Source organism: Neodiprion virginianus, chromosome 1, assembly GCF_021901495.1.
Source record: "Neodiprion virginianus isolate iyNeoVirg1 chromosome 1, iyNeoVirg1.1, whole genome shotgun sequence".
NCBI lineage: Eukaryota > Metazoa > Arthropoda > Insecta > Hymenoptera > Diprionidae > Neodiprion > Neodiprion virginianus.
In genome coordinates, this window is record NC_060877.1 from 19,441,861 (window position 1) to 19,455,647 (window position 13,787).

Here is a 13,787-nt window from a genome sequence, read left to right on the forward strand (position 1 = left end):
TACGGATGATATATATGCTCTTACTTATTGTTAGTTCGAGATATTGAAAAGAAGACGTTCGATCGAGGAGGACAAGGAATTATGCAATTTGGACCGTAAACTAAAGTTACTACAAAAAAAAGTCTTAACCGTAAAAAAAAAGGCAAAAAGACGATTCAGGTGGGTAATAATTATTGAAACTATTTGTGTCAAGTTCAAACTAGAGTTAAAACGATAATGCGAAACTATGGTCGAGCTTAATTACGAGTTAAGACGCTATTAACTAACGGGCAGGCCTATAGACGCCCGTATCGAAATAAACAAAACTAACAGTTCTGAGTCAAGTAGTCTATAATATCGAGTTGAATTATTACAAATAATTAAAGCTAATCAATTTACAGTGATTTAAATAACAAATAAGATTTTTTTAACAAGACTTTCTCAAAACGAATATTACAAAAGCAACTCAATTATATACACAGTGACTTTGTTTTATCACAAATCAACAAAATATGCCTGCGACAAAATCATATACATGTAGTTTATAATCTACGATGAAAAAATAACTACTATCACTCACCGAGTTTTATATTCTTGTTTTTATATATCAAGTTTAGCTTTATTTGATCTGTTCAAAATTTCAAAATTTTTGAATTTAACTGAAATTATGTGGCCATGATGAGAGCATGGCATATCTGATGTCAAACTAGCTAAACTGATATGACATCTTTATGCAGTGAAAATTTTATATTGCTATTATTTTACATTTTTAAATAAATTGACTGATAAAATCATAGCACATCAGAATAATACACAACTAAATTTAGACCAAAACAAAGCTTTACATGAATTTAACGTAACTAAACAATTCTTGAAACAACATCCTGAAATAATGGATACAAAACCAGACAAAGGTAACAAAACAGTTTTGGTCGAAACTGACGTATATCTCAACGAGGTGACTACGATGTTAAGGGACAGAAGTACAGATAAACTTTTGAAAAAAGATCGAACAAAAAGTTTCCAGAGATTAAACAATGATTTAGTCAATCATTAGGTGAAATGTAAATATCTATCTAACATACAAGAAAAAAGCTTAAAGAGATTGAGTTCGATATCACTAAACATATATTTCTTACCTACAATTCACAAAGTTAACATACCATACCGACCGATTATTTCTAACATTGGCGGGTTTACCTACAAATTAGTAAAATCTTGTGCATCACCTTTAATACAGATCTTGGGAAAATCTGAGTTCCACACTACGGATTCTTGATCATTTGCGGAATTCATCTGAAACAAAAAGTTGCCTGACAACCATATATTGATATCATTGGATGTGGCATCGCTTTTTACTAACGTACCTGTCACTTTAGACTTAGACTGCATCAATGACAGGTGGAATGAAATTGAACGAAACATATGTTTAACTAAGGAAGAGTTCATAAAAGGTGTGAAGTTACGCCTCGATTCAGCCTTTCTCATTTTCAATAAGAAGGTTTACTAACAAATAGAGAGTATAGCGATGGACTCACCTATTAATTCAAATGTAGCCAACCTAGTAATGGAAAAATTGAAACAAAGCTGCTATACCCACGTTCGAGTCTCTATTACTTTTTTCAAAAGATATGTTCACGATATTATGACTGCAGTACAAATTTCGAACATAGGCAACTTAGTTAAAAAATGTAACAACGTCCACCATGAATTCAAATTCACTTTTGAACGAGAGGTAAATAATGCACTTAGTTTCTTAGATACCTTAGTAATCAAACGCAATAACATTTTAGTCATCGATTGGAATAGAAAACCTACATGGTCTGGTAGGGACCTATATTTCTCATCTCATCAACTAATTATTTATAAGAAAAGTGCGGCGTCTGGATTAGTGGATAGAGCATTGAGATTGTTTGAACTTTACCTTAGGTAGAAAAAGCTAGATTTGATTTTTGACACATTGAAAAACAATGGTTATCTATCACAAATCATCAGAAATGTACCGAAAATGAGAGTAGACAAACTTTATAATGCAATTAAATCTGAGGAAGCTAAAACTAACATTCTGCCTAATTTCAAATCCTTTTCGGTGCTCCCTTACATCAAAGGATTAACTGAACAACTTCAAAAAATACTTATAAACAAGGTGTAAGGGTTGTATGTAAAATCTAAATACTAATTCTAAACTGTTCTCGATTCTTCAAGATAAAATACCAACCAAAGATTGAGCTAACGTGGCGTATCATACAGACTGTATAGAATGTGACAGATGCTATGTGGGACCAATATCCCAGTATTTACATAAAAGAGTATATACCCTCAGAGAAAGGCTCAGAGGAAGGTCGACCTTGTCACAACCAAACGTTAGCCACTGTAATAAACAATCTGTTTATACCCTCGAACATTTTATTCCCGATTGTGAGTGAGTGCATTATCACGCTCACTCAGACTCGTCATTTTCCACGAGTTGCACATGACATTTTTCACAACAAAAATCTAAGAATAGACGATTTGTGTGGCAAACTGACTTGGGTGGCGATCGCGCGTCAGTCGCTCTGGATCCAACCTAAGAGCTAGTCAAGAATAAAGAATTTAATATTAACGTTAAACTGACAATCATTGTGCACTCCTCGACACTTTCTTCTCAAAACAGCAAAGGTTACCTCAATAATACACAAAAGACGGTATTTCACAATGATTGTCTTGTATGTTGGGAAATGGCGAACAATTTTCCCCACGAGTGGGCAAAAACAGTTTTTGTCCACTGGCAGAGAGACCATTGAGTCATTGAGTCATTCATTGAGAAATAGCGTCGTTTGTTCATTTGAAGCAGGTGGCCATAATCGTCTATTTTTACGTTAGAGTTGCAAAAAAAAAATGTCTTTCGAGAAGCTTAGACTACCTTAGACTACAAGTCATGAATCGTAATGTTCAAGTCATGATTTATACAGGCCTGAGAAGTTTTCAGTACAATACATAGAAACAAAACAATGATATTCTTCATGATGGCTTATGCAGTTGCAGAGCTGATACTTCATAAATTACCACTTTGCATATTACATGAGATTGGCAAGCATCATAGAAAAATAAAAATTTTGAAATCGAATTTTCGGATACAAACTCTTTGTTATAAAAAATTTTGAAATCTCATAAGTGCTCAAAGCAAGCAAGCCTGAAATAACCAGCTTGTATTTTGCCGAATGCTACGTACAATTGAATTTATTTGATTTTGCAGCATATCAGTGCAGTCCTAAGAAAGTAATTGAATGACAAGTGGACATTTTTTTTTCTCTGACAGTATCGTGATTTCTCACATATGAGAAGCATAGTTTTCCTATCAACCAGAAGTTCGCGACAATTTTTTTTTCTTCAAATTTCCAGATTGTAAGTAAGCTGTGACGGTTCACCGAATCAAAACATTTTGAAATCTGACAAACGTAAATTTGGGTTGAACAGATTTGAAGAAGAGCGAGGTATGACCACAAGACTTTCCTCCCGCATTCGTACGTCACAATTAACAGCTAGAACCACAATGTGTAAACCTCCCCTCCTCTGTATTCCTTTTTTTAAAGACGTGTTCATTTAAGAATACAATGTTCTCCAATACGACAAAGCAACGAAATAATCCAATGGGAAATAACATTTATTTTGGATCTTAGAGGGTCTCATCTACATTTGGAAAACGGAAGGTATCCAAAAACTATGGGCTGGGACTTTACCGAGTTTACTTTTGGTCTCGAATCCCGCTATACAATTCATGACCTACGAGGCTATTAAGAGACGAATTGCGAAAAATTTCGGTACAGTGCCTCCACCAGCTGTTGTGTTCTTCGTAATTGGAGCCATTGCAAAAACTGTCGCCACTACTGTGACTTATCCATTACAACTGGCTCAAACCAAATTAAGGGTAACTCAACTTTCAATACATTCTTCAATGAGTCGATGCTATTCATAAATGACTAGGTACTACATCTATCGTATGCATTGTACATTTGGGGTATTCCAGCTCATCTCACCCTATCAACAAACCTTACGTTGACAATTTTTTTCCAAAATTAATATGTCGTAGATTAGTAAAGCGAAGTTAATTCTATTAATATCAGCTCTTGATTCACGAGACTGCAAAAGATGAGAGGGTATAATTTTTATAGAATTCGAGTTAACAGAGTTCAGTTTTACGGAGTTCATTTCTACAAAAGTGAGGCTAAACTTATTTTAGCTCTCGAGGGTGGAAAGAACCGTTCCTGCAGGTTTCGTTTCTATAGAGATCGCTATAGGTATAGAGTTCGATTCTACAAAAGAATAATCCCACGATTCTCGGTTTCACAGAGTTTGTTTCTACGGGACGTGAAGCCTCATATCCGGGCTGACACAGTCACCTTCTGCGTTCTTATCCGGGGATTGCGAGTTATGGTATCGGATATGCCTATCTTATTCTGACCGTCAAAGTGCCACAAATTCATTTTTTGGACGAATAATTCTGAATTTATATTAATAATTTTTGTGTCGGAACGGTCCTTCTTCTGAAAGATTACAAAAAAAAAAAAAATGATAATTCTTATTATTATCCTAACTTTTTACATACTCGTCACTAATGAACATGAAATGTAAGTGTGATAAATTGATTACGAAAACATCCATATTCGCTGGTAGTTTGAATATGATGTTACGGGGTGGATGATAGTGATCACAATGAACGGCTATCGATGACCGCATCCACACCCAGCCGCGATGTTATCGCGGCCTATTTCGGGTTCATAACCCGTCGACTACGCGCACGTACAGAGAATCAGAGGAAGTGAAACGAAGTTATGTTAAGGAGTTGAATGGTTGAGTGTACAATTGATTTATTGTCAAAGATATGGAAAGTGCAATGAGAAGACGCGAGGGAGAAAAAAAGGAAGAGAGGTCTTGTAGATGTCGTCCGAATGAATGATGATTTGAGAGTAGCGTATACGGGGGAAGGATGCGAAAGACTGTCTACTTGCAGTGCAGGAGTAGCGAGAGCATTCTGCTGATGCGGTATGGGATCTGAGACAGTGAGGTGATAAGAAGAGGGTACATGATATAAAGTAGCTTTAGAAGTGTGGAAAAAGAATCTAAGGTCTGGAGGACGTAAGAAAGAATATGATGAAAAAAAATGTCCTAACGAAATAAATATTTGAATTAATTTATGATTTTCTACTTTCATCAATCGAAAACTATAATTCCAGAAATATTCGTTGTGGCCTTAAAAAGTTTGTTTTATAATGTAGAATCTTAGATAAAAATTCGACCGCATTTTAGGACTTTCTTCTTCCTCAGCACAAAAAATTAAGTATTCTGATTTTTTTACGAATATTATAAAAGTACGAAATTCATAACAATAATATCAATGACCACTACAATTCCGCCATACTATTTTGATAATGTGCCCCTGATAGCTGATAGCTCGTGCGAGGTGAGCGATTGGTTAGTGACTATCATTATGCATCTGCAGTCACTTTAAGATGTTTAATAGAATCTCCCGTATCCACACAATAAACAAGAAAAACTGCAAACGCCTTTGCCCAGCTGTAGTGAGTCTGAGGTCAAACCACCGCTTGCCGATTTGGCGCCTGAAGGACGTGACCCGTGTTACAATTTTTGCGATTTGTTGCTCAAGTCAACATCGACGCGCTGGGAATTTAATCTAACTATATGATGTTAGGTCTAACATCTAGGTGTTAGGTTGGTCTGGCTGTACCCTTAGTCTTGTCTAGAAAGCAGCGGAATAAAAATATAAATAAACAAAGTAAAACTGTGTCGTTATTTATCATCAATAATAGTCGACAATTCGATTAATTGTATATTAACACTCAACATAAAATAATGAAACAGTAAATACCACTACGGTCGGTAAAAATTACAATTTTTTTAGTCAAGTCTTTTGCAGTTTTGTGAATTGAGAGCTTATATCCACAGAAGTACCCTCGTTCCGATAATACTACGACATAACACCAGCGCTTTCCGAGATATTTATTAACGACGTTGGGCTAACAAAATCACTCAGTGGCGAATTGGGACCGGAAGAATGGCCTAAAGATGCATGTTAATAAATCAAAGGCTATTATTTTATGTAGCTGTTCATATATATAGATTAGTTATATTACTTTTATTTTCTCTTATTTTTACCTACTTTGTTTTTGTTTATCTTCACACCGTCTCTATTAATATTCTTTTTTTTTTTTACCTTTATTTATATCACTGTTACCTACTTTAGTATAAATTATCTTTATTCTTACACTCTCTATTTTATTTTACTATTTTTTCTTTCATTCTCTTTCTTACATTTAGTTCCTTTTCTTACTTGGTTCTAATCTATATTCTTTCATATCTTTTAGACATACTTTTGTTATTATCATTTTTATTATGCTACTTATTTTTTTGTCTCTCTGCGCTTGCGCGTGAATGCTTTGTTCAATAGGTCTTGTTTACTAATTTTTATTAATTGTGCGCTTGAACATCTATGTAACCCACTAGTTTTTGTCTCATGGCTCATTTGAGCTACGGCATAAACCATTAAATATCCATCAATCAATCAAACATACTCATTTTTACAAAAATTTAAGACTTAAATTTCGTTGGCTTGTTGAAATGAGCTGGAATGCCCTATTTACATAATAGTATATAAATGTACAATATAATGCCGATTAGTATAAAATGACGGAAGACATCAATTCGGGATGTAAAATAAGTGTACTTATTGTTAAAGTTATTTAAATTCAATGATCGTCTTTAGGATGATCAGTGATATTGTTTGCACAGTATTTTAATGCCATTTATGCTGAAAGATAAGATGATAAGGAGTGCGCGTGAATAAACGTCAAAGAGACAGTAGTTAAGATAAAAGAGCATCGAGTTCTCTAACATAAAATTATATATTTATGTAATATAGTAATCGGAAAGTTGTGAATTTGACGAGCTTGATGAGACACCTTGCAGTTTAGTTTATTGAGTATTCCAATCCATAATCCATTGCTTTGCCGTTGACTAAATTATAATTTGATCAATAATCAGAAAAAGTGTAACTTTTTCACAGGTTGGAAAGCTAGTATTCAATAAATATAAACTGTGGGATTTCATTCTTGGGTATATTTCCTTCCGATACTCCTAGATTTCATCAAATTCTTAGACCAAGTAACTGGATGTCGTTGAACTTCTTTTATGTTAAAGTTGATTGAACGAAACAATGTCTTCTTCTTTGTTTTAAGCATGGCCACAAGTATTCTGATTTATCGCCTAAAGCTGGTACCCTACAAATTCTCCTTCATATTTTCAAGTAAGTATATTTATGGTAATCAACTATACATTGTGACAGTAATCGTTATGTTAGGTTAGCCCAATTGGCCCCAATAATATAATTTGGATTACCATGCAATACGTATGAATACAGTGTGCATAAGTTTATGTATCTAAACGCTGCATGTACCCTTTTGTCTTTCTTCTAGGAGAAACGGAATTAGCGGCTTATACAAAGGAATGGAGGCGAAGATTTTGCAAACCGTCCTGACAGCTGCTCTGATGTTCTCGGCTTACGAAAAAATTGCTGCGTTTGTATTCAAACTATTATTACGGAAGCAATATTTGTGATGGAAAAAAATTGATCAATACGGTTGCATTAACTTTGTATATAAGACAAGGAACATTTTATGAGTAAGATGAATAAGAATTCTCGACCTCGTATGTAATATATTATAGTATTGGTGATCGGTCAATTAAGAAAACGTAATTTTAGTTAACGTTTCGACCCGGATATGGCCCTCCTCAGAACGATTTATTTAAAAAAGCGCAGTAGGAAGATACGATGGTTCTTCATCCTATTCAATTTATCAGCTGTCCTGATCCAGCGCCGTAAGTGACCAGCTGTAGTTTTTCCATGTATACGTTCGATGTTTAGAATAAAACCCATTTTCTACTGCGCTTTTTTAAATAAATCGTTCTGAGGAGGGCCCATATCCGGGTCGAAACGTTAACTAAAATTACGTTTTCTTAATTGACCGATCACCAATACTATAATATATTACATACGAGGTCGAGAATTCTTATTCATCATATCTACAAATTGGATTACTTCAGAGAACTAAAATGGGTTTTATTCTAAACATCGAACGTATACATGGAAAAACTACAGCTGGTCACTTACGGCGCTGGATCAGGACAGCTGATAAATTGAATAGGATGAAGAACCATCGTATCTTCCTACTGCGCTTTTTTAAATAAATCGTTCTGAGGAGGGCCCATATCCGGGTCGAAACGTTAACTAAAATTACGTTTTCTTAATTGACCGATCACCAATACTATAATATATTACATACGAGGTCGAGAATTCTTATTCATCATATCTACAAATTGGATTACTTCAGAGAACTAAAATGGGTTTTATTCTAAACATCGAACGTATACATGGAAAAACTACAGCTGGTCACTTACGGCGCTGGATCAGGACAGCTGATAAATTGAATAGGATGAAGAACCATCGTATCTTCCTACTGCGCTTTTTTAAATAAATCGTTCTGAGGAGGGCCCATATCCGGGTCGAAACGTTAACTAAAATTACGTTTTCTTAATTGACCGATCACCAATACTATAATATATTTTATGAGTAAGGTATACGAAAGGGTGACAATAATTATAGGTAGACGATGAATGAAGTTGCTTATTATATGCTATTTTCAGAGTAAAAATGCAAAAAAAATCTGTAACTATGAGATTTTAGAGGGCACTAGCGCTACTATCTGAAAAAAAGTTCAAATCATCGTACCAGGCAGTCTCAGCACTCTTTAAATGAAAAAAGTCAGATTTAGTCAATGTTGAGATGAAAATCTGAAAAAATTAGGGTATTTGTTAAAAATTATTTCGAGCCGATTTAAGGTGCGGCCCGGGAAAAATTCACCAACAGCCTAAACTAGGACTGCCGTAATATACGAGTACATATGCATACGTGCAAGCTACCAATATGTTATTACTTTTATGAAATTTACGGTATGGAGGTGTTTCTAACATACATTCTAATTTGTGATGAATTCGTGACTAGGGGAATAGATAGGGAGATAATTCGTCGATGCTGGTCAAGGTTTGATGGTTTGATGGTTTATTGATATCTTTCCCATGGCAATGTTGGAAAATAACAAGAAAGGTATACAAAGTTGAGCTATATTCATAGTCTCAAATCCAAAAACTTAGCCTAGTTTGAAATCTAGTGTAAAGAGAAGCACAGAATAAGGACAGAGAACTACGACATAGACAGGAGTAGAAATATAGAGATAGAAGGATACAAAAATTGGAAGAGTGAAAGACGGCAAAGACAATGTTAGAAAAAAAAAACAAATAGAATAAAAATAGAATAAAGTAGAAACATAAAAACATGAGAAGCAGGAAGTAGAGAAATCTAAAATCTAAATGAAGAATCGCCATCAGGAGTAAGTCTCTTTTATCCGGAAGAGATGCTGATAGAGTGCACGTTTAAGACATCAAGCGTCAAGATAGACCTGAGTTCAGTCCGTGTGATGGCCTGGTTGCAAGACAACGGAGTCCGAGATCTGCGATCGGAGCCAGGTTTCAGTCACAGCTAGCAGCGGCCGGAAAGGCGAGAGAGGCAGTGGAGGTAGCTACGGGGAATCGAGCCTCGAAAGCAGCCAGAGCGGCAGCCGATGAGATGCGCTGAATAGGAGAGCCGTCAGATTTTCGTAGGAGAAGGTGTGATACTGTTTATTGATTTCACTGCTACAACACGTAGACAGACACTGGTTGTCAAATTTTCCTGAAGATGGTCGGCAGGGCACGGCTGAAACGCTGTAAAATCAATAAACTGTATCACACCTTGACCAGCATCGACGAATTATCTCCCCATACATTCCAATGTTGGTCAAAATCAAAGATACTGTGTAATACTGAACGGATCACGTATATGTGTGTTAGGATATTGAGTTTGGGCCCCTTCGCCGTCCAGCGCGAATTCTCATAGCTGGCTATTGGGAATAATAAGGCGTAACTTCTTGATAAAACCAGATGTGTGTATTGGACTATTGAGGATTACGATAAATTATTCAGGACGCGAGAGTTTTAAAGATTTCACTCTAATTTAAAACCAAAAGTTCTTCAGAATAAGTGATGGAGCATGCTTGTAGTTGCAAAAATACATCAATACCTACGTGCGACCGTTTTTGTAAGCGTTATTAAAGAAAGATGAATATATATTTAAAAAGCGTTACACATATTTACACAGAGAGAATATGACCCGTACTTTATGGTTCAATGTAATGTACTTGAAATGATTTGCAGCAATCACATGGAGTGGGCGCGTATAGGTATTTATTTGCACTATACATAAATATTTTTATTTATTGAGAAAATCAAATATTGTACACTTGGGGTCAATGAATCTGAGACGGCTAATTTTTTGCACAAGATAGTTATGTTGGCAACACAGAAAAACCTACAGTGTCATAGTCAGCCGTGCGCGAATTTGGATGTTGGATTGAACAAGTCATTATGCATCCTAGCGGTATTCTAAGGTTTTAAGATTCGACGGTCATGGGTTATGTTATATTTATTGAGATTGAGTCTATTTTGCGCTCGGCCGACTATGGCGCTGTAGGTTTCTCTTTGTTGCCAACATAACTGTCTAGTGTAAAAAATTAGCCGTCTCAGATTCAATGTCCTCAAGTGTACATTGAATTTGCTGTACTTAAACGAAATAAAGTGAAAAAAAATTATTAAATGCTGGCCTTATACACTAAGATAAATGCTTCAGTTACTCATCTTCTGAGGCAACCATCTTAAGTCCAACGCCCACTGTCGCGGAACAGGACAAGACAGGACAAGACAGGGCAGGATCGGACAGCTCCGCTCCGCAGCGCTATCCGACGCTGTCTGCCATCGTTCACTCCTCCGCCCGGTGACGAACGGTACGAAACTGTTGGTGTAAAGCAGTAATAAGATCGCTAGGCGTAAAATGATAATTCAAACGAGCAAAATAGTTAGTCAATGCGCTGTGCCTGTCCTGTCCGGTTCCGCGACAGTATGCATTGGCCTTTACTTCGCTCGTGGACATTCATATAAATAAACCAGAAGAGTTCTAGTATCTCAGTTTTCGATTGGGACTTTCGGAATGTTCACCAGTTGATGGGGGGCAGAAACATTGTGTGTAAGTACACTTCAGGAACGCAGATAGGGTCAGAGACTCAGGCGTTTACCTTACCGCACTTGTGGCGCTATTTAACTCTGAAAGCCGGTATCCGGTTCAAACTGGATTGGAAAATAATGGTAATGCAAGGAAAGTTTTAAATTATAGCCATCTCGAGAAGTATTGTATTCTACATCTGAGTAAATAATGATTGGGACAGCCTGAAACATGGAATTAATTGTTATGTGATGTTGCATTGCTTACATATAAATACTATTTAGCAAAATGGAGAACCTTCTAGAAATTTTTATGCATTTACGGGTACATAAATACAACTTTAGAGTAATTCACTGAAGCCCATAAAAGTTTGTAGAATTGAATTGAAGGGTAACAATCTCGTCGTATGTACCCCGTGCTTATGGAACATCTTGAATCTATTCTAGAAGGTGAAAAAGTAAGTTTTCATGATTATTCTAATAATTGTGAATAGATATCGTGAAACAGGTATGTATTAGGCCTACTTCTTTGCACTAGACGAATTCCATCCACTTCTACGTGACGGAAAATTAGCCAAATTTTGTAAAAAAATGTGAATTTCGCTAAAAGGCAAAAGGAAAAATGACATTATTGAACATGATAACGGAGCTCAAAAGTTCCTAAATTTATTATTCATCAAGATCAGCAGTCGCCGATTGCGCCAAAGTCGTTAAAAAAAAAAAAAAAGAAATGAAGGCGCGGGAGCCGACGCACTATCATTTGCCGCTGTTATACGGAAATCTATCTGTGTTACCACGCGATCGGTACTGGCTTACTGCCTCGTTTTTGTGTCTAGGATCACCAGGTAAGCTTAGAGAATTTCGAGGGTTACCACGCAATAAGTTATAGAATCAAGTAGATTAATGGTCAGATCGTCTTTTATTTATTATAAGTAAAGTAAAGTAAATATTAAGGAGTGTACACGCAGGAAATATAACGTAAGCGTCCGCGTGACCGTTTGCTAAGGCTGTAAGATAAAGATTGCCTGGTGAAGAATCACGCGTACGATGCGTACGACAAAGCAACTCATGCAGGCGACTCCCATTCCACGTTATCAGCGGTGGAGCGTCTGAGGTAACGATCATGAGAAGCCTCATGTTGTTCGTCTAGAATTTTCCATGACACCGCAAAGAAAATCCGTTAACCTGGCCGGCAAAAATACTATCATGTATGCAGAAAGGTACTTTATTTTACAGATTTAAATTTGTTGAGAATATAGAGTTCTTTTGCTTGATCCGTCTCGTGGCCTGGCTAATAGTCGAATGCCTCCAGGACCGCCTTTCTCCGAGAGCATTCCTCAGGGCTCTCGAGTCGAGTTGTTCCGTAGCGTAAACATCCGATAACCGATCCCGCATGGTTTTCTGGCTGAGCCAGTCCTCTTCAAAAATGTTTACTTCATTCGGCCTCCCTGACCATTCTAGGTCGCCCTCGACCCCCTCGTTCGCACGAATTGTTCGCTACGATCTAAAAAACAAGACCCTCTCTTATTTACACATCAAGTGCTAAAGACGTGGGAAAGACGACAACTGCACCCCGCAGAGGAGTGATCAAGTTCTCGCAAGAGGGCCAACCGATAATCAGATATGGCCAAAATTGGTTAGTTCGGAGGACATTGGAAGTTAGGATGTGTCGGGTGTGTACGGTTGCTAGCCTCGCCAGACGTCACCTGCCAGGCTGAGCGGGCAACCGGCCTCCTCAGCCCTATGAACGTCTGACTCCTGACTACCTTTGGTCCCGGCCTCCGCCCGAAATCCCACCTGTATGAGATTGACCACTTCTCGATCATGGGAAATGGACTCAACCTTGGTCCAGCCTTGCCAGCACCCGTCGCACGAAACAATCTTGACCACGGATTGCATCTCAGGGTTACTGACTGCGGGCCCTCATCCCAGGATGGGAGTAACTCACCATTGCGGCTTACTGCGTGGCATCGAACGTGACCCACTTGCGCAAACTGTCCACCGCCACGACGTCCCGTCGGTTTGTCGACTTTTTCAGGTCTCGGAGATCCTGGTGAAGTAGCACAAATGGGCACAATCGTAGCAGAATCAACTGACGTAGTTAAAATTTGGATTTTTCACAACGGAGGGCTGACCATTTGTAACCCCGCGGTAACTTCTTACCTTCAGGGATACAAACAAAAAAAAAAGAAATGGTACAAATGGGCACAGACAGAGTACAAACGAATGCAATCGACAAAAAAGTTTTATTCAAATATCAAATAGTGGCCAGGTTCACATAGGTCTTGGACCTTCGATGGCAGATTCTCATAGATTCAAGTAATCATGGATTCATTGTTATTTTTGAACCATAGTAAAATATAGTCTATGAATTCTCGATAGCCCAAGGTATTGTAAATCGAGCGAAGGAAGGCACAATGTATGGAAGCACATATTGCAATTCCATATTTTGTGTCGAAGAAACACCCCCAGAAGTTTCAGCGAAATCTGTGATTCAGAGGTCTGATATTCTCCCCGTGAATCCATAATCTGATGAACTATGGGGTGTGCCTCGCATGGTCAATAGTCACTTGATGGATATCTTTGGAATTTGGTACGTCAATAGTTCTTGGGAACTAAGGTTATTGCGTCAAACGATTTCACAAGTGATACAAGACCGTTGAGGG

At 37.2% G+C, this 13,787-nt stretch overlaps 1 protein-coding gene across 5 annotated transcripts in view; it reads left to right on the forward strand.

Annotated features, from left to right (window-relative positions):
- Positions 1-10,720, forward strand: part of LOC124296949 (peroxisomal membrane protein PMP34) — a 32,245-nt gene extending 21,525 nt beyond the window's left edge. For 3 of the 5 annotated variants that reach the window (XM_046747452.1, XM_046747433.1, XM_046747461.1), the window contains 4 exons: positions 3,639-3,886; positions 7,212-7,279; positions 7,449-7,658; positions 8,608-10,720. In XM_046747452.1, coding sequence (XP_046603408.1) covers positions 3,639-3,886; positions 7,212-7,279; positions 7,449-7,590 — 458 coding nt within the window. In that variant the 3' untranslated portion in view covers positions 7,591-7,658; positions 8,608-10,720. Of the gene's footprint in view, positions 1-3,638; positions 3,887-4,308; positions 4,799-5,479; positions 6,171-7,211; positions 7,280-7,448; positions 7,659-8,607 lie in introns of those variants that run through there. The other 2 variants (XM_046747442.1, XM_046747469.1) reach the window with 2 other exon arrangements.
- The last annotated feature ends 3,067 nt before the right edge of the window (positions 10,721-13,787 follow it).